The sequence below is a fragment of the Sturnus vulgaris genome, chromosome 5 (assembly GCF_052056855.1).
Source record: "Sturnus vulgaris isolate bStuVul1 chromosome 5, bStuVul1.hap1, whole genome shotgun sequence".
Taxonomy (NCBI): domain Eukaryota; kingdom Metazoa; phylum Chordata; class Aves; order Passeriformes; family Sturnidae; genus Sturnus; species Sturnus vulgaris.
Genome location: NC_142247.1, coordinates 72,500,865 through 72,522,207, shown reverse-complemented (window position 1 = coordinate 72,522,207; position 21,343 = coordinate 72,500,865). Strand labels below are relative to the sequence as shown.

At 47.0% G+C, this 21,343-nt stretch overlaps 1 protein-coding gene across 4 annotated transcripts in view; it reads left to right on the top strand.

The window, feature by feature from the left end:
* Positions 1 to 21,343, top strand: part of PLXNA4 (plexin A4) — a 429,648-nt gene that overhangs the window by 34,007 nt on the left and 374,298 nt on the right. For all 4 annotated transcript variants that reach the window (XM_088165989.1, XM_088165988.1, XM_014882536.2 and 1 more), the window contains exon 3: positions 12,369 to 12,551. In XM_088165989.1, the coding sequence (XP_088022115.1) occupies positions 12,369 to 12,551 (183 nt within the window). The remainder of the gene's footprint in view (positions 1 to 12,368; positions 12,552 to 21,343) is intronic.

Below are 21,343 nucleotides of genomic sequence, written 5' to 3'. Positions count from 1 at the left end.
GTGGCTGCCAGATCTGTGTTTGTGCACTTGGTCACCTCAGTTTGTGTTGGATGGTGTGTGTGCCCAGGGACCCAGAGCTGTGATAAGAGGTGACAAGTGTCCTCCTGCTGACACTGGGGGCTGGAGAGGGCAGAATCTGAGCTGGGGAGGAAGGGGGACACACTGGGTGGGGCTCTAGACTGGGGTCTCTGCAGCTGAGCTCTGTGATTTTCAAATCTCCCCCTGCACCTTCTGCCTCCAGCAGGCCTGAGCATCACCTCCCCTGCAAAGCTGGCTCTGCTCTGGGGTGAAAAACGCTTCCACTGGGAGAAATTCCATCTTATCTCCCCAATTGAGGCAGCTCAGGGAGCTCTCTCCAGGACACAGCTGGTATTTCTCATGGCTGGGCTCAGTGATGGCCAGAGATGTCTGGGGCTGTGCTCCTTGAGCTAATGGAGAGCAACTGAGTTCATGTCTCCAGCGTTCCCAGTAAGGTCCTGGCCCCTCTGAACTGGGATTGGGAAATTCTCCCCCTGCTTTCACTGTGAGGAAGCCCAGGCAGCATGTGGGTTCATCTCTTTTCCCTGGGTGATGGTTCTCTCTCCCAAGTGCCACCTCTCTGCTTTCAGCCAGCAGGGATAAGAACAGGTCCCTGCCTCTGCAAAGTGCTCTGTGCTCCAATCAGAGAAATAAAAAGTGGCTTTGGGTGCTCTGAGGCAGAGCAAAACAAAAACTCTTAATCCCCTACATCAACAGAAGCTTGCACTTAAGGGCTGTAAACCAGGCCTAATTGTGTTGAGAGGATGATTACATTTGAGGTATTATGATTACATTTGAGGTATTAAGGAGGTTTCTCAGTATTAAACACCTGTCCTTGAAAGGATACTGCCTGACCAGTGGATGCAGAAATAATTCTGGCAGTAATTAATTACCTTCACCCCGAAACACCCCCACCATGAAACCTCTCCTTCCCAAAATCTCATTGTCCTGGGGGAAAAAAGCCCAAACATGCATTGGAAACAAGCCTCTCAAAAACATTTAATTCCTCTCAAAGCATAAAACAGGAGGAAACCCTCTGCTTTGAAGTGGCTGGGTGCCAAACCCTCTCACAGAGCTGCTCTCTCACGTCTGGGTGAGACAAAATGTCACACAAAATGTTCATTGAGGGCAGAGCAGGCCCCAGGGCTGCAGAGCTGCTGTTGTGTCTGAGATATTCCAGGCACAGCTCCCTCCCCCACCATCCATCCCACCTCTGCACCAGTTGGCTCTGCCTGAGCATCCCCCAGCTCCTGCTGGTGCCCGTGTGCAGGTGAGCAAAGCTCCAGACTCTCCATCCATCCATCCATCCATCCATCCATCCATCCATCCATCATCCATCATCCATCATCCATCATCCATCCATCCATCATCCATCCATCATCCATCCATCCATCCATCCATCCATCCATCCATCATCCATCCATCCATCCATCCATCCATCCATCCATCATCCATCATCCATCATCCATCCATCATCCATCCATCATCCATCATCCATCCATCCATCCATCCATCATCCATCATCCATCCATCCATCCATCATCCATCCATCCATCCATCATCCATCCATCCATCCATCATCCATCATCCATCATCCATCCATCATCCATCCATCATCCATCCATCATCCATCCATCATCCATCATCCATCCATCATCCATCCATCATCCATCCATCATCCATCATCCATCATCCATCCATCATCCATCCATCATCCATCCATCCATCCATCCATCATCCATCATCCATCCATCCATCCATCCATCCATCCATCATCCATCCATCCATCCATCCATCCATCCATCCATCCATCCATCATCCATCATCCATCATCCATCCATCATCCATCCATCATCCATCCATCATCCATCATCCATCCATCATCCATCATCCATCCATCATCCATCCATCATCCATCATCCATCCATCCATCCATCCATCATCCATCATCCATCCATCCATCCATCCATCCATCCATCCATCCATCCATCATCCATCCATCCATCATCCATCCATCCATCCATCCATCCATCCCCCCCTGTGCTCCTTGCCTCGAGGACAATTTGATTTATTTCTGGGAACTGCTCTTTGCTGCTTTCCCTGCCAGCAACCCAGGCTGTTTTCTTCTGTGGTCGAGCCCTGTGGTCGCCTGTGGCTCAGCTCTGCATTTTTGGAGGTCTCCACATGATCTCCTCACATTCTCTTCCTCACCAGGAGATTGGCGACTTCTCAGACCTGACCTCGCCAGGAGGTCGCCTGGCACGCCAAGGGGAATGCTTGTGCAAGAGGGTTTTTTTTAAAAATGGAAAAAAAAAAAAAAAAAGGCAGAAAGCAAACCCCAGATGTCCTGGAAGAGCCAGAAGCAAAATGACTCCAGCTCCCTTGGTGAGGCTGATGCTATTTAAAGCAGCTGGAGCAGGGGAGGTTGTACAATGCCCATTCTGTTGAGGAGGGGGTCGAGGGGTGCTGGATTCAGCTTTGCTCTTGAGATAAATCCTGCACAGACCCTTCCTCTCTCTCCTGATGCCAGTGGAGCTGTCGGGGTGAAACACAGGGCAGGGTCTGTCTCAGAACTTGGAGGCTCAGTGAAGATATTCAGCCTCTGGGAGAGATCTGATGCACATGTCTATTTATTTATATTCCAGGAATATAACAAAAGACTTATTTATTTTCCCCTTCCTGAAGTTTACTTTATTTATCCAAATTGCATGGATGGGTTGCCATTGTAGCTGGTAGGATAACACAGATATGGGAAGACAGGATAGCGTGGAGATGGAGATGAAAAAAGCTGTTTTATTCACAGAGAGATGCCTGAATCACACCTGACCATATTTCTGCCCCAGACACTCCCAGCCTGGCCCCTACATGGCTTTGCTGTTGTAGGATATAGCTTTTGCTCTAAGTTTGTTTGAGAAGCGTTTTATTAAGAATGGGACAATCTTTGGGTAACTTGGCAACAACTTTAGGCCAAAATTTGGTGTTTGCAGAGCCAGCACAGACCTGGTTGTGAGGCTGTATCCAGGTTCAGGATGGGGCTAGAGTTCCATCCCTGGAAATGTTCAAGGGCAGTTTGGATGAGGCTTTGAACAACCTTATCCAGTGAAAAGTGTCCCTGCTCATGGCACAGGGTGGGACTGACTGGTCTTTAAGGTTCCTTTCGAGCCAAACCATCCTATGATTCTATATTTAAAGAAATAATCAACACTAGGAAAGGCCAGACACCCAGATAGGCCTGGAACTAAATGGTAAAGACAGAGATTCCTCTGTTTTCTCCATGCAGCACTGGGAGCTGTGTAGCTGATGGAACATGTGGGTGACATTAGATCAGTAGGAACAACACTGCATTTCCCTGTTTCAATGTCATTACCCCGTCGTTGTCAGTGATCCAAAATATAATAGGATTTGTCCAGCTGATTTGTCCTGTAAACAAGCAATATTAGCCAGGCACGTATTTAGACAAGGAGAGAGAGTGGGAGAGGCAGAATGAGAGAACAATAAAAATTCACTCCTCCTAACGAGGGAATGACCATTGGGGTCATTCTTGGGTTGGAGCTGTTGGTGAGGATCCCACGCCAGGAAACACAGGGCTGTGATTGTGATGGTGTCCCTGCTCCCAGGGCTGGCTGCAGCCTCCCAATTGCTCGGTCCTGCTTCCAGATTGGGCAGCAGTTGGAGCTTCAGCGAATGCACACTGCCTGTACAAACACTCTGAATTCCTCAAGCACCGAGATCTGCACAGATAAGCAGCTGCAAGCAGGAGATTTTCCCTTTCAGGGCTCGAGTGCTTTAGTTTGTTGTTTAAACTGATAACCAGGCTTCTTTAAATTCGTCTTCTGCAAGATGATGGGACCAGACACATCTCGATCCTCCCTGATACAGAAGCCAGCCCTTGATCTCACATCTCTGTTATTTGTTGAGCAAGCCAAGCTCTCACCATTTCCCGGTGCTGAAGAGCAACAGCACATACATTTCACTCATTACAGCACTTAAATCACCTTTGCAGGACCGTGGTGAGGCTTAATTAATGCTTTTAAGAGGCTCGGGGCTCTGGGGGTGAAGGTGTTGCCTGCATGCAAAGCAGCCCTGTTGTTTCATTTCTGCAGTGCTGTTGGCACTGGTGGCACTTTGCAGCCCAAATGACGATTTTTTTTTTCCCTGTGTAACAAAATAATAATTATAGCAATTGTGGTGCAGTGAATTGCTGGTGGTGCCATCAAAGGGAGGCAGCCAGACTTTATCTGACCAGGTGCTGGCGTGCATTCAATAGGAATGAGAAGGCTGATCAGGGAAATGTGGCATCCTTTGGGATAAAATGCAGCACCTTCTCTCAAAGGTGTCTTTCTGCTTACACAAAACCCCTTTTCACCTAAGATTTCCTGTCTCTGGGACTCGTTCTCCATGTCTCAGCTACAGCAGCACCAGAGAATATCAGTGCTGCTGTGTTTCAGGTGTGTAACAGAGCTTTGCTGCTGGAATAAGTTCTTACAGAAGAGCTCTAGCAGCTTATTTGATCAATACTTCCCTTTTGAAAAATCCCTAAATGCTTATTTACCCAACAGTCCGTGGCAGTTTCAAAGGCAGAGTCTCCACACTCAATAATCTCTTTTTTTTTTTTTTTTTGGGATGCGAAAAATTTTAAGTGAATTTTCCAAAGCACTGATCTGAGAGCCACAGAGATTATATTCCTCTGTTTATCCTTCAACACTTCATCCATATGATCCTCTGAGCCAGCAAGGGGAAGTTTATGGGACCACAGGAATGCTCAGCTTCCTTTTACACCTTCTTTACAGTCACACTTGCTGCTCTTCAGGTCACATCCACCCTTCTGGCTTGTAGGAATGAACCTCAGTGACCACACTGCTTTGGAGTGTGATTTTCACCCTGTCTGCACAGCTTGGGGTGCTGATGCCGAGATTTGGAACCACGATGCTGGATATTTTCTGAGGAAATGGAAGTGCAATATGCAAAAGGGAGATTTGGCTGACACACTGATGTTTGGGATTTGGAATGGGAAGATCTCCATGAATGGAATGTTTCATTATCTCGGTGTGCATTGCTGCTGGAGTTACTGTCCATTCTCTGTGCCTACATCAGACTTTTGGGGTCTAACCAAGGCACTGGGAATACCACTTAAATCACAATATCACTTTCCTTCCTGGGAACATGAGCAATTTCCCTTTAATCACAACATCATAGAGTGGTTAGGTTGGAAAGAACCTTAAAACTCATCCAGTTCCACCCCCCTGCCATGGACAGGGACACCTCTCACCAGAGCAGGGTGCTCAGAGCCCACAACAGCCCAGTGCTGCTTCCAGAGCTGTCCCAGCAAAAGTGGGAACCAGAGATGGAGAACAAGCAAACAAAAAAATCTTTGCAATTGTGTCACCACGGCTGTGAGGGGGTCAGCAGATGCTGAAAGTAGGGCTCTGCATCTCTGAGGTGTGACATAAAAAGCAAGGAGAGCAAACTTAGCACCAGGATTGTTTAAATTTTGCAATATTGGGCTCTAGAAAATTTGTAGAGGCTCACTAATGGATTCAGTTTGTGCACATCTTTAGGCACTGCACAGAAAGGCAGAACTTGGAGGATGCTGAATTTATAGCATGAATTTACAGCACAATTCCCTTTATCCACAATTACTGATAATCACCCAGCTCTGCTGAGCAAAAGGCCTGAAGACTGAAGGAACAGGAACCTGTTGCTCTCTGAAAGAAAGGCAGGCTCCTCTTCAGGAAATTGCAAATTTTACGACGTGGAGGAACACGGTGTAGACTATTGGGAAGCCTTACAGCAGAGCAGGAACATAAATGCAGGCATAAAAAGTCTGTACTCCATTAAGATTCTGCAGCACTCTGGAAACTTGACACCAGTCCTTGAACTGATGCTTAAACTACAGACCTAAAAACCAAATGCCTGTACCACCAGCTCTAGCCAATTTGAGGAACTTTCCCTCTTGTTCTTGTGTTCCTGAATTGTGTCTGAATGAAAACCTCTCAGCACAGTGGGTGCAATTTCCCTGTAATTGGTAAAAGTTACTGGAACTGCACTGTCATTTGTTTATGGTGACATATAAGTGCACAGTAACCACTTCTGTGGGTGCATAAGTGAAAAGCAGCGTGCAATTATAATGAATTTCCAAATGCTGGCTCTTGATCCAGCTTTTATTATATCACAGAGCACCCTGGGGAGATGGGGCTGGGTATTTTTGGATGTCATTAGACTCCAGACCGACTTCTGAAGAGGGCCTGGTTGGTGGTTTGTGCTATCTTTGGTTGCTGCCCACAAAATTTTGAGCTGCAGATGACAAAGATCTACAACTGGGCAAACCTGCAGCCTTTTCCTGACCCACTGTCAGGAATGCCTGGGATGGGGAAGGCATCAAATTCTGGGAATGATGTGGCAGGAGGGGAAAGCAGAGGGGCCGTGTCCCTCCTGCACTGGGATTTCAGAGCTCGACACAGCAGCAGGATGAAATGTGATGGCTCTGCTGAAGTTCTGTGGGGAGGAAGGGCAGGTGAGCCAAAATCCTTTGATTTCACAGGAAATCATGGCCAGAAGCAGAGATAGTGCAGGAGGTCAGAGGGAGAGTCAATCCAGCTTCAGGAATGCCAAGTGTATTGATGCTGTGGGCAGGGCAAGGCAGTGTCCAACCAGGAGTTCACCTTGCACTCAAAACATGCTCAAACCACCAAGAAAATGTGCACAGGCAAACAGGAGAAGCACAAACCTTGGGTCCCATCCTGCTGCCGTAGGAAATTAAAATCCTGTGATTTGCAGGGAGAGTTCCATTATTTCCAGCTCCATTCTGTGGGGATTTATGGCTCACCCCTGCTGCAGGTGACCTAGAGCCTGAATTTCTTAGCTTGTGTCTCTTCATGAAATTTCTGCTGAGAGGTTTTTCTATGCCTTCCATCTCTCCAGATTTTTAAATGTCCTATTGAGTGCTCATGTACCCACCTTCACCCTCACTCAGCCCTTGCAGTCAGGCACGAAAGGAGATCTTGCAGTCAGGTGATGGAAAAGACCTTGGATATCTCCTTGCAAAGACTCCAATGACTCTAACTGTTGATTTCTTACTGCTGTTGGCTCCCTGGCCCTGCTGGCAGCACAGACATCCATTAATGTGTTCCCTCCATCCTGTACATCAGCCAAGCCTGAGATAACAGGAGAGAGGAGCCAAGTACCTGCCACCACATGAAGACAGGGCTGTTAGGTATTAGCTGTAAATCAAAGGCAAGACTTGGCCACTGGGACAGCCTTTATCCCTGGTGAGTCTGTGGAATTGCTCTGGAGCTTGCTGAGATATCTGGGAAAAAAGGCTCTGGTGCTTTGATTGAGGAGGAAGATTCTGCTGGAGTGAAAGCAAGGAGGAGTGAGGGGTGGCTAATCCTTTATCGAGGCTCTTCCCCAAACGTGGATTAGGCTGTGTTTGATTATCAGAGGCTGTTTCAGAGGCAAACAGTGAAAGCAGATGTTTAAGGGACAATTGGTGCATTGTGAGCACTGTTTGCCCCTGTCCTCTGATATTTGGTGCTTTTGCCACTCGTGCAATGCCAGTGTGTTTGCTCCTGCTGGGAATGAGATGAGGGAAGGGAAGGAGGTGATGTAACCAAATCTCTGACCCTTCTGCTGAATTTGGGGGTTTTGGGGACTCAGCAAATCCCTCTGGGACTGAGCCAGCACCAGCCTTGTAAACCCATCCCCTCCAGGAGGGCTTGGATGTGTTAATTATTTATTTGATAATCCTGGAGGAGGCAAATGCCAGCCAGAATCCTGTAAATCAGGGCCATTCTTTTGCATTCTGTGGTGACTGTGACACTTGGCCATGATGTCACACAGCTGCAGATGAAGCCCTGGTTGGTGACACAGGCAGAGGTGGCAGGAGCAGAACACAACCAGGTAGAGAGGCAGCTGCTGAGCAAGGGGAGGACATTTATACCCTGGGAGCTGCCAATCCATCTGAGATGAAGATATTTTGGATATGCAGAGCACCTTATAAACCTGTGCTTCTCAGTTTCCCTGTGGCAGGGTGGTGGTGAGAAACATTCCCTCATTTGCAAGTGGGAATTTGGTGTGGGATGATGGAAGTGATTCCAGTCCAACATTCCAACTGCAGGCCCCCTTTCCTTCCAAGTTACCTGCTGGCTGTGACTTTCTGGGTTGGATTTTAACTGCTCAGGCAGGATGTGAGAACTGCTGATATTATTCCCACCTCTTTAGACCTTCCCTTTGCCTCTCCCTGCTATCCCAGCCACCCTGGCAGCAGCTTTAGAAGTGAATTCATGCCCTCACCTCCTCCTTCATTCTGGAAAGTCGTTAACATGAAATTGCCAGGCAGAGAAGCTCCAGAGAGTTTAACGTGGCTACTTTATATTGCTGCTAGGAGTGTCTGGAATTGAAAATAAACCTGTGCTTGCAACTCCTGACCCTTTCATCATAAATCCAAACTTCCTTACGTGTCTCCCTTTGCTGCAGAAGATGACTGTATTTCTGTCTCTACAAAGGCCTGTGTGCAGCTGAGAGCCACAGCTGTGCAGGAGCAGGGTGGTGTTTATTTGTAGGGTTTTGCTTGCTGGCGTTTTTTTTGGCAGATGATCCCCAGAGGAAATAACCCAAATATGTTAAATGGAAATAGTTTTTGTGTGGCGTGTGGCTGGCCAGCCTTGCTCCTGTTCCTGGGGGAGGCTTGTCCACATGGGCAAACCACAAGGCTGTGATTGCTTCTCTGGCACCCAACCAGCAGCACATGAGTGGATACAGAGTTCTAGAATAGTTTGGGTTGCAAGTGACCTAAAGACCATCAAAATCCACCCCCTGCCATAGGCAGGGACATCTTCCTCTATCCCAGGTTGCTGCATTGTCCTAGCATTGGACACTTCCAGGGTCTCCCCACCTTCATCATAAACAATTTCTTTTTTTACATCTAGTGTGACTCTACCTTCTTTAAAATATCTGCTCCCTTATTTCTGTGTAACACGTTCTTATAAGGATGTGTTCTTCTGTAAATAGTGTCAGGGGAAAAAGATTAAATAAATAGGCTTAAATTTAAATTTGTGTCGGTGTGGGATTATTAGCCCCATTAAGGGTAGGTCTGAATTCAGCTGGAGCCCAATCAGATGGAGGAGGAGCTACCCAGTAGCAATTAAGTTAATAAAATCTCAACAGGTTGGAGACAAGGCTGCAGATCAGCCACATGTGCTGGTGCTTAACGCTGTGATTTTGGGGGCTGTGTCCTCCCAGGCTCCTGCCTGGGATGGGAGGGTCTGGATCATGTAAAAAGCAGCAAGATGAGTGTGGGGATCCTTTCTGGTCTCAAGTGCTTCAGCTGGAGTGGTTGGTTTTGGCTGTGCTCCTCAAGGAGGATGCCTCTGACTGTGCTAGCTGTGCTGGATTCATTTAATTTCACTCCTTGTCAGAGTGATTTCCTCTGGTTTGAGATGGAGCTTTGTGCCCTGCACTTCAGGTAAGATGTCTGCTGGCACTATGAAGCTTTTCATCCTCTTGGTGGTGAAGAAAGCTGTCTTGTTTTCCTTGAAAACTTTTCCCCCTTTCCCCTGTTTCTGCTGTTCTGGAGTTTCCTGCTTTCAGCCTGAAGTTTCTTTTGAGCTCATTAGGCCATTAGAGTGAGCAGTTTGATTATACCCTTGAAACACAAACTGTGCTCACCTCAGAGCTGAGGAGTTTCTGGTCAAGTTGGGCCTGACTTGAGGACCTGCATTCTTGGATCTTAGATCCATAAGATAATTTAGGTTGGAAGGACATCAAGGGGCCATGCAGTTGAGCTGAGTATTTGTATTTAGGCTGAGGGGATCATCTGGAGCAGTTTTGTGGTCCCCTGGCTCTGTTGGAAGATGCATTTCCAGCTTGGTTGGGTGACTCACCTCCTTACCCGTGTATGGTGATGGATTTCCATGTACCAGAACTGGGTTTCAGATTTTTCCTGGACTTTTTTGTTGTCGTTTTGGACTAGCAGCATCCTGCCTGTTGCTGGTGGAGGCTGCTGATCTGCTCCCTAATTGCTCTTTGAGCTGGTGTTTTAGCTCTGCTAAAAAGGGCAGTCCACAAACACTAATGACTCCTGCAGGCCAGAGCTCAGGCTAGTTGATCCCTCCTAATGGCTCTTTGAATTCCTCCTAGGTTTTATGTATTTATAAACACATTTAGGACACATTATTCTTCTATTCAGCAAAATCATCTGTAATTATTGCCCGTAATTGCTGGGTGAGGATAAAATGAATCAACTATCAGGCTTTTACTGCTCTGAACTCAAGCAGGGAGCATCACTTTTTTTAGCTGCTTTTCCAGGAAGATGTGAGTTGAGTCAAGGAAAATTATCATGGTCTTTTAGCACTGATATATCAAAACTAGGCAACCTTCCTGTACAGTTAATTATTGCTTTTCCAGGCCTTACTCCAGCAAAACATTTTAAGTGGCTGCTTAACTTGAAATCTGTAAGTGGCCCCAGAGAAGTTAATAAAGTCCAACTGCTCTGGCAGTTGTGTGCTGGGATATTTGGAGTTTTATTTGATTTATTCTGTGGAGCTCTGTAACCTGCATTAGCTTCACCTGCCTTGATGGTGCCTGAAGGTAGAAGAGCTGCCTGTGCCATATTTCTGGAACTCCCTGAAACCCAAAGAAATGTCCTTGGGGATAACTGGGCATTACATTCATTTAAGTGAAAGGATCCCAGTGGAGCATTTATCTGGTGAAAATGCTGTTGAGTTCAAAGGCAGTGGGTGTTGGAGCTCAGGCAGCAGTATTGATGGATAGGAGTTTTTCTCTGGTTGTTGGGAGCTCATGGATATCTCCATTTCCAAAAGATGGAAAGCACAGTGGTAGCTGTGAATGCTTCCTTCCTTCTCCAAGAACTTCAGGGAATTACAGCATCCCAGTAAGATGGAAAATCAAAGAATGGTTTGGGTTGGAAGTCACCTTAATTAAAGAAAGGAAAGATGGGTGCTAATGCCCATACAAACGATGGATGAGGGATCTTTAGGAGGAATTGGTGTTAATGTTTGAAATGGGCCTGAATGTCTCTACCAACCACAACCCCCACAAGTTCCTTACAAAACTCAGGATTTTTAACCACAACTCCTGAACTTTAGAGTTGGACAAATGGGTCTGGGCAAATCCCTCAACTAGACAGCCTGAACTGCTGAGCTTTGGGGGAAATGATACGTTCAAGGGGGAATTTGTGGTTTGGGAAGGCTGCACCTTCCTGGTACCTCAGCAATGGGAAAGGAAGAGGGTGAGTTAAGGATAAAAAGAGGCTTCATCCTCTGAAACCGAGAGAGAGAGAAACCCCATGGGGGAATGCCCCAGTGGACTCTCTCTCCCTCTAGTCAAATAAAAGAGACAGAGGAGTTCTGCAACTTTATGGACACTGGCTTTTCACAGCCAGTGTGTTTTTTTCCCCACACCATCCAGTTCCACCCCTGCCATGGGCAGGGACACCTTCACCTATCCCAGGTTGCTCCAAACCCCATCCAACCTGGCCTTGGACACTTCTCAGGGATCCAGGAGCAGCCACAGCTTCTGTGGACCATGTGTGCCAGGGCTTCACCACCCTCATAACCAAAAATTTCTCCCCATCTAAAGCTGCTCTCCAGCAGTTTGAAGCAATTCACTTGTGTCCTTCCATCCCTTGTCCTGAGTTCTGCTCCAGCTCTCTTGGAGCCCTCTGAGGTACTGGAAAGGGTTTTAAATTTATGGTATTTAATTCTTACCACAGTCCCTTCTGCAGATTTGGCCTGGGCTGACCCTCTCTTGCTCAGACAGTGCCTGGACACTCCTTGGGGGGTGATAATTTCCAAGGTGTAACATAAGCAACCTTGCTGAGTTTAGAATTAGGAGATGAGTGATTATTTAGGCTTTGTAGATGTGATCCTTAGTGTTGGATCCTGGATCCAGAGGACAGGTCAGGGTCTATTTTATTTGTCAGATTTAGCTCAGTGGTTCTTACTCTGGATCTATGGGAATGGTGGTTTTTCCTTTTTATTTTTTTGGATGGAACTTAGGTATGTTTAAGACATTTTCAGCAGACTTTCATTTGATTGGCGAGTCTTGACTGGTAAAACTGACTGGTAAAGCAGTAGGGGAAAGGCTTAATGTAATGTATCCTGCTGGGCTGTCATTCAAGAGAACCAACTTTCCAGTTCTCCTTCTGGCTGTAACTCATTGTGCAACTTCGGAGAGTTTTTTTAAAATTTTTTTTTCCACCTCTCTCTCCAGTGTTCCCTGATTTTTGTCAGCCTGCATAAATTACAGACATGTTATGCAATGGAGGGCTACTTCCCAAATGGCTAAAAAAATCGGTGACTTCAGCTGTTTTCTTCTTTCTTCCTTTGCAGCTGTTAACAATTGATGACAATTTCTGTGGCCTGGATATGAATGCCCCCTTGGGAGTATCATCCATGGTGAGAGGGCTCCCCATTTTCACTGAGGATGGGGACAGGATGACCTCAGTGATTGCCTATGTCTACAAGAACCACTCCCTGGCTTTTGTGGGCACCAAGAGTGGGAAGCTCAAGAAGGTAAGGCCTACGTGGTCCTCTAATTCAGATTTTCATATTTTTATGGTGATTTTAAGTGTTGCATCGAGCGTGAGCGCAGTCCTTGTCCTAAGGTGCTCCTACTGTGAGGATAAGAAATGGTTTGGTTGGCAAAAAAGCTGTGTTTCACCCTCAGGGGACAGAGATGATCTGAGAAAGGATAAAATCCTTCTTCCAAATGGTTTTTCATCAGGAAATTAATGCTTCAGAAGTCAAACCACAGCCCCAGCCGCAGATGGACGTGATGTGATTTGCATCCAACAGAATTTTCTGTGCTCAGACCATCACTAATTGAGTCATTGATCATGGGGGTGTCTGTGCATGCTGGAGAAAAACTGACTGGGGCTGAAGTTTGGGAAACAGGATTCATGCTCTGGAGATCTTTTTTCAGAGCAGTGTGACCAGGCTGTGATTTCATCATGAGCCCAGCATGGGATTAGTGGCCTCCCCGTTGACGTCAGGCTGGGGGTTTGTGCTGGAGGAAGAGGGTTTGCATCAAAGCAAGGCTGTGTCCTCAGCCATAATGAGCTTTATGTTTGTGGCTGATGCCACACAAACACCATCAAGAGTGTGTCAATGTTCCTCTCTGGGTATTCTCCCTGCAAATGTGCCCAAGGTTTGCCTGGTGAAGCACTCAGGGGCTGAAAAGGTGGGATTCTCTACTTGTGGTTTTCCCAAGGCATGAAGAGTTGTTGGAAGGGAGCTAATGATGGGCACTGCCTCTGTTTCAGCCCCTGTGTGACAATGTTGGTCTGAATGTTCAGCCCAGGAGTGTGGTAAAACATTGCCTGTGCAAGGGGACGTGGCTTTGCCATGGTAATGAGATGGGGGAGAAGCTGGCAAGGGAGGTTGGGCAGAGCCTTGAGATGTTTTATCTTGAGATGTTTTAGGATGTTGTTTCCCCTTTAAATCCCTTTTGCAAGTAAAAACTTCCAAGTTGGGGCAAATAAAGTGCTGTGAAAAGGTGACCCACTGTGGCTCATGGGGAGTGAAGGGAGTTGTTTGTTCATGGATGCTTAGGGATAGTCTGGAATCTCTGGTTTTATTCCTCTACCTGTTTCTTCACATCTGAAAAGCAGATCTGGGTTGTAAATTCAGATGGCATTTCCCCCATGCTGAGGGAGGAATGGGATCCTGCCCACTGGAAAATGTCTCTGGCTTTGTTTGAAACAGAGGAAAGGCTGCTCGTGCTTTTGAAAAGAAAATATGGTAGTTTTATTTCTTTATTCAGGCATGTGAAAAAGGAGCCAAATTGGTTTTTTTTTAAACAGTCATAATAAAAATAATCTTCTACCCTGGCTAATTAGGTTTTGCTTCCCTGTCATGTGTGATATCATAATAATCTGTTCAGTTCTCCAGTCAGTGTCTTGGAGAGAGGGAAATGGGGTAGCTGAGATCTGAATGGTAAATCTTGAAAAGACCTCAAGACTTAATGACTGCTCTCCCTGCACTCACAAGCTTTTGATTGGGGTTTTCTTTGGCTTCAGGAGAAGAAAACTCAGCCACAGCTCTGTCTTTGCCTTTCAGGTCGCATTGCAGAATCCAAGATCTGATTCCTTTTTAATAGGGGAAAATAGGAGAGAAAGCTTTCTGTGCTTTATGGAGTGTGGTAGGGAGCAGGGACAGCCTTATAGGGTAAAGAATGAGGAGAGGAGAGCTGAAGTGGCTGATGCAATTTGAGAAAGGGAATAAAATTGAGGGTTTTTTTCCTAATGTGCTGAATATTCTGCTTGTGGCAGTTCCCACATTGGGTGAGTTGGAGCAGGGCTGGAGCCTTGGGCTGAGATTTGCTCAGGTGAATAAATTTCCCTCAAAGAAGCAGAACACAAAGCAAAATGGGGCTCCCCTAACCACGTGTGATTGTTTTGGACCAGCTGACCCAGAGTCCTGGAAACCTTTAGGGTCCTGTAGGTTCAACCCAATCCTTGCTGTGACTTCTGCAATCCCTGGCTCTCCTCCTCACATTGTCCCCCTTCAGTGCTCCAGAGGGTGTCTGACCTTGGGACAGCAACCTGTCACCTCCTCTGGGTGGTTTGGCACTCGGGATTTTTCCCTTGGTGCTCCCTGACCCCTGCCATGAGCCTTTTGATGTTTTGTTTTCCACCATGGCTCATCAATCAGGTGCTGCAAGGAAAATGCTGCGTTGGGATTGCAGCTCCAGCATAACCCGTGATTTTAGCATGAAATTTGTTTTCTGTTCAAAAACAGTGGGGAATTGGAGTAAGCCTTGTAGGATTAGATGTATCTGCTGGACAAATCCCAGGATCTGGGTGGTTTTTTTTGTTTTTTTGGTTTTTTTTTTTTTTTTGGTGCTGTTGGGTCCTAGCAGGCGTGTCACACTCTGCTGCTTCTCCTGGTGCAGTGCAGCTCCTCGGTCAAGCTGCAGTGGAATATTTTGGATGGCATGAAAGAGGAGTTCTGAGATTTTCCCCAAGACAGTAGGATTTATTCTGTGCTTGGAAGACTCGCTGCAAGTCATTACAAGATGGCTTTGGAGAAACTTTGCTGCTTTTTTTTTCCTGCAGTTTCAGTATTTTCCTCTCCGTGTGCTTTTTTTTTTTTTATGTATGAAAGTGGCAGACTGTGTATCAGATTTTGATTTATGTGATCCATGAATGCTCTGCAAAATACCCACAGTCATAAAGCAATATCTGCTAGTTGATATACAAATGTCACATGTGTCAAAGGAATTTATCCAGTGCCACACACAGCTGAAGGAAAATATTGTGCTTTACAGGAACATATCATTAAAATGAATACTAGCAGAGTATCAGGAATCTGCCCATGTAACCAAGACAACAAAGAGAGAAAGAAAAGGAAAAAAACAAGATAGAGATAGGGTAGGGAAAGTGTGAGTGAAACCGAATGACACGGTTGGCCCCAGCTATTTCACTGCCCCAGGCAAAATCCATTTTGCAACCCCTGCTCATTCACAAAGCTCCGTGTGCAGTCCATCAGGAAAGCACAGAATAATGTGCTGGAGAAATATTCTGCTGCCTTGTCCACAGTGCAGCCTGGCAGAATGAAGAAATAAACAGGATAAAAATGAAAAGTGACGGAAAAGGAAAAATTTCTCTTGTCCATATCTAACACAGAGAAACCACTGCCCTTGGATTAAAGGTTTAATGGGGGTTGGTGGCTTCTTGAGGATGGAGGAAGGTGGTCCAGAGAGGAGTAGGTTCAGTTTTTTGCTCTGTCAGGAACTTCTGGTGTGTCTCCATGTGAGATTTTCTCTCTTGCAAATGGCAGGGAATATTTTCCTTGCTCAAAGAGTGCTGGAGAAAATAAATTCATTAAGTGCTGTGAGGTGTGTGATCATCTCAAACAGCTTAACAGATCAGGTGGGGTGGAAATCCAGCTCCTGAGCACTTGTGGCATTGTTTAATGAGAAATATTTAATCTTGCTGTGCTTTGGTTAGAACCCAGTGTCTGTGATTTCCTCCTGTGCTGGCTGTCCCATGGTGCTCCCATGTGTCTGTGCCACTTTCCCACAGTTTTAGTGTCATCCAGGGATCCTGATGGGCTTCCTTGGCTGCAAACCCTCTGTACCCTGGGGACTGCTTCAGGCAAAACCCGTGGCTGAAATGCAGTTGGCAACCCTGGGAGTTTCTAGTTATTTTTTTTCAGGAGATGCAAAAAAAAAATATTCTCACTTGAGTTTAACAAATGTCTGGTTTGTCTCCCTGCAAACAGCACAGGAGCTATTCCTGGGGATGTTCTCCCTACAAACCACTTTGCTGTAAAACAAACAGGTGCCAAAATTCTCTGGCTTTTTATTTTTCCTTTGCTCACTCTCTCATTTCCTGCTCTGCTCTTCGCTCCAGTGACAGGAGAAAAGCAGGGATGTACCCATGTGCTTGTTTTGATTTTTTTTTTTTTTTTTTCCCCCTGGTGCCACTAGAACCTGGCATCACTAAAGGAGCATAGCAGTATTCCATATTCCTTGTATTCTTTCCCCAGGCGTTTAATTTATGGGTCATTGCTTCTGTGCAGATCATTTCCAGTCAGAGGAATACAACTTACCTGCAATTATTCTGTGTGTAGGTGCAGGTGTAATGGGAGAGTTGAGCCTGGGAGCAGCCTCAGGAATTGCATTTCTCACAAAAAAAAAAAAAAAAAAAAGCTCTGGTCTATTTTGAAATGCTTATTTGATAATGGAGTAGTAGAAAATTTCATTCGTTTGAAACTTCCCTGTAAGAAATTTTTTGGTTTCTTTTTATTCCATCCAAATATTTTGCTCAAAGCCTTTTCTATGCTGAATTCCTTGCAGAGAGAGAACTCTAGCTTAAAATCCAACACTCTCACTCTGTGGGCTGTATTTCATTTTTCATCAAATCCCATCAGTTTGTGGTCTTTGAAGGGGTTTTTTGGATGTGCAATATCGTGTGGGGTGAAGGTTTTCATTCAGATCAGACAGCTCTGAAATCTGGCCAGCACTTCCCACCAGGGATCAACTCTGTTTAGGAGAACATCCTCAGTATTGCCCAGTTCCATGGGTTATCCATCCTCTGGATAACCCTGAACCTTTGGGACCCTGCTTTTCTTGGATCCAGAGACAAAGCAGCACAGGGAGAATTTAAAACCTGAGATCTGGGATTTGCAGTTCTCATTTTGGCCCCTCTCACAGTGGTGTTGGGGAAGTGCTAAGTTGAGAATGGAATTGTCCAAGGTCAGGTTGGGGCAAACCTGGTGGAGTGGAAGGTGTCCCTGCCCATGGAATTGGTGTCCCAGTTCCAGCCAGGGGCTTGGGATTTGCCTCCCAGCCAAGGAGCTGGAGCTGAGGTGCTGGTGCTGGGATTGCCAGGCGTGGAATGTCAGTCTGGTGCTAACTGCAGGCACAGCCAGAGATCCCCACTGCTGCTCCAGGCCAGGGGGTTTCTGAATACACTCAAAACAAGGAGCCCTGCTCGGTTTTGATACTCCCTGGAGGGAATTCTGCAGCTGACAGCTCTGTGTGAATGCCAGCAGGGAAACTCAGCTCCCTTCTCCTTCCCTCTACTGGCTTGAAAGACTTGGGCTTCTTTTGAATTTTATTTTTTTTTTCCCCCAACTGTTTGGCAGGTGGACTTGACTGCTCTGAAATCACACTGGAGAGGCTCTGGCTCCTGCTGGGAAGATGTTTTCTGCAAGAGGAGCTGGTTCACCCTGGCCTCTCCTCACAGCTTGCTCAGCCAGCAGGAGTCTGGGTGCTTCACTGAATTGTGATGGAGCAAGGCTGGCTCCTGTCAGAATCTGATGTTTGCCATTGTCTGTGTCCTACCTTGATGTGCAGCCCCTCTTTGAGAGGTTATTGCCAGCTTAGAGGTCTGGAAATTAGTGAATTTTTCTGCATGAAACACTCAAAGCTGTGGTTTTGATAGCTGTGGTGGACTCAGCGCTTGGTTTTCATGTTGGGTGAAAGGGGTGGTGGGAATCGATGTGGATATTGGGCAGTAGCACAATTTCTCCTTGTCATGTAATAATCACGGTCTAGTGATCAAAAAGTCCTAAAACATCACTGAAAAATGAATGGATTCTGTTCCCATGGGTGAAATCCAAGATGCAGGATAGGCAAACGGGTGCTGCCAGTAGCTGGAGGGAAGGTGATCACCTTGGGCTCTATTGCCAGGCCATATCCAGATCCTGCACCCAGTTTTAGGCTACTCAGAGCAAAAACTTTGTTGAGATAAACAACCAGAAGGAGTTCAGGAAAGAGTCAGGAGTCTGGCCAGGAGCTGGAGAACCTGCCCTGAGAGGAGGGGATGAGAGAAATGAGCTTATTCAGGCTGGAGATGAGAAAACGTGGAGGGAGCAGGTAACAGCATTCTCATGCCAGCAGGGAGGTTATTGGGGAGTTGGAGACAGGCTCCTCATGTCTGTGAGTGAGGAGAGGGTGTGGAACAGCAGGTGTAAGTTAGCATCAAAGAGCTCCAATTGGATATAAGGAAAAGCTTTGTGTCCATGAGCACCTTGAAGAAGCAGCTCCCATTCTTGGAGAATTTCAAGGCCAGAAGGGACAGAACAGCCTGGTCTGACCTCACAGCAGAACCTGCTTTGAACAGGAGGTTGGGTTGGAGACCCTGTGAGGTCCCTTCCAGCCTGGGTTACCCTGTGATCCATCCTCTGCCCCAAACCCCCATCAGAGGGGCCCTGCCCAGGCTCTGCTGCTCGGCTGGTGCAGCATTTTGAGATCCCCACTAAGGGTTCCATCACTGCAGGTGGCTGCTTTCCCTCTCCCACCCCTCATTTCCCTCATTCCCATTGCTCTGGGACTTTTAGCTACAACTTGTCCATGTCTCACACTGCAGCTTGTTGCAGTGTATAACTGCAGTAGGAAAACTCCCTTTTTTTTTATTTTCCCGTGACATGAAGGCTGCTGTTCCTGGGAAGAACTGGAGCCTGCTTTTTTGGCAGAGAGCAATTAATTTTCCACATCTCTCCTTCAAGTACCCCTCTCTGCTTTCTGACTACTCAGCAATCTTTGTGCTGGTGTGCAGGGTTTGGCTGAGCTGTGCTTTCTCTGGGTGCTTTTCCTACATGTGTTGAGTGCTGCTCTTTTTTTTTTTTTTTTTTTTTTTTTTTTTTTTTTGGATATTCTGTTTTAGCTGTGACTCAGAGTCTTGTCAGAGATGGAATCTTGTGATCATGCAGTGAGATTTGCAAATAACTGTCTAATCCCTCCAAACTCCACACCAGCAGTGCTGCTCTGTGTGGTTTTACTCCCAGCTCCAGGAGAAAGAGCAGGCTCCAGCCAGCAGCACTGCAGTGGGGAAGGCAGCAGGTTGTGCCTTCATCTCTTCAAAGCCTTCCTCTAAATGCAGCCTGCATTTGACAGCCTTGCAGAGCTGGATTTCCCCACAGAGGGCTGGGGGTGTGTGTTGTGCAGGCAGGGGGATGTTAGTGACAAAACCAGACATGGGGAGGGAGGTGACAGTGTCCTGCTGCCTGTCCCTTGCTGGAATCCATGGGTCCTGCAGCCTCCCAGGGGACAGCTGGCTGTGCTGCTGTTGTCACCTGCCCTGTTGTGGTGGCAGGTGATTTCTGCATGTGTTAGGCTGGGGAGCCTGGCATGGCTGTGATGCTGATGGAAATCATGAAGGGATGGGATACAAGGAAAAGCAAATAATTCCCATGTCCCTCTGGTCCATTTGCTTCTCTTTGTCCCTTTGTTCTGGGAGAAATGCTGTGGCTGGAACATCAGGTGATCAGCTTTGGTCTTCACCTGCTCCTTCTGCTCTCCAGGGTGACAAAGGGAGGATGTTTAGCTCTCCATACACTCCATTGGATGGCCGGATGGGATGCCCAGCCAAAAAGGCTCTTGTGATGCCTTCCTCCTCTCTGTCCCCTTCCTTTTTGAGTGGGATAATGACTTTTCAGGGAGCCCTTGAAGTGCCTCTTTGATCTGAATGCCTCTTGCCTGCTGACCCTTCTTAAGTGTGGTTCTCCTAATTAGTTTTGCTTTAATTTCATCTTTTGAAATAATTTTATCCAAAAGAGGAAACCTTCTCCCCACTCACTTGTTTTCATGCGTGGTGTCTGGGTTTATTCCTCTGTTTCCCGTGTCCCTAGATCATTTGCATATTTGATTAAGCTCCATGTGTTACCAAGGAGCAAGCCCCTGATAAGGCTCTGTGCATCCATCTCTTCCTTTCACCATCCTCCACTCCGTCCCCCTCACCACCCTGCTGCCAGATCTGTGCCCAAAATCAGCTCCTCAGTGTCTCACCTCCTCCCTCTCCCCTTGCCCAGATGGCTGATCTCTGCCTCAGCTGCTGACAGGGGCAATGCAGACACCCCAGTTTGGCAGCTCCTGTCCTTAGGAAGGGATGGGCAGAGCACAGGGACTGGGATGTGAACCCTGGCAGTGAGATCCAGGTTCAGTTTCCTGCTCCATGGCAAGTGGAATTTGGGAATGTTGTCCTGGAGGGCATCAGGCACAGCTTTGCCTGGTTGAGGGAGGGGATTGTCCTGCCTTGCTCTCACTCAAAGCCCTGTTTGCAATTTTGGATGCCACAATATAAGAAAGATAATTATAAAGCCAAAGGAGGGCAGTGAAGATGGGGAAAAGCCATTTGAGGAGTGTCTGAGGTAATTTGGTTTGTTCAGCCTGGAGAGGAGGAGTCTGCAGCTTCCTCCTGAGGGGCACAGACTGATCTGTTCTCTCTGAGCCCAGGGAACATCTGGAGCTGTGTCAGGGGAGGGTCAGGCTGGAGATGAGGGAAAGGCTCTTCCCCCAGAGGTTGGTGGCTCACCAGGGGATGGTCACAGCCCCAAGGCTGCCAGAGCTCCACGAGCATTTGGACAATGCTCCCAGGGATGCACAGAGTGGGATTTTAGGGTGTCTTGAGCAGGGCCAGGAGTGGACTGGACAATCCTTGTGGCTCCATTCCAGCTAAGGATGTTCTGTGATTCTCTCAAGCTCTTTATTTACAGGATGCCATTGTGCCCATGGGGAATGCTCTGCACAGAAGTTTTGTGTCCCCACTCTTTACATTGACCCTGGCTTTGCTGAGTTTCAGCTGGGCTATTTCCTGCAGAACTTGCTGCAGTCTGGGCTGACACCTTTAGCTCATCTCCCAGGGAATCACTGCTGTGCAGAGACAGCAGAGTAGGGCTGGAGGGGCTGAAAACAGAACTGTCACAGATGCATAATCTGGAAATGTATTCTGTGCAAATATGTGCATGAATGCAAAAAGATCTCTTAAGTAAACACATGCCATAGAGGTTTTGTTCTCTGACTATTGCACCATGAAACAATTTGCCTTAAGCAGCTCCCCCAGCCCACCTCTAGGAAC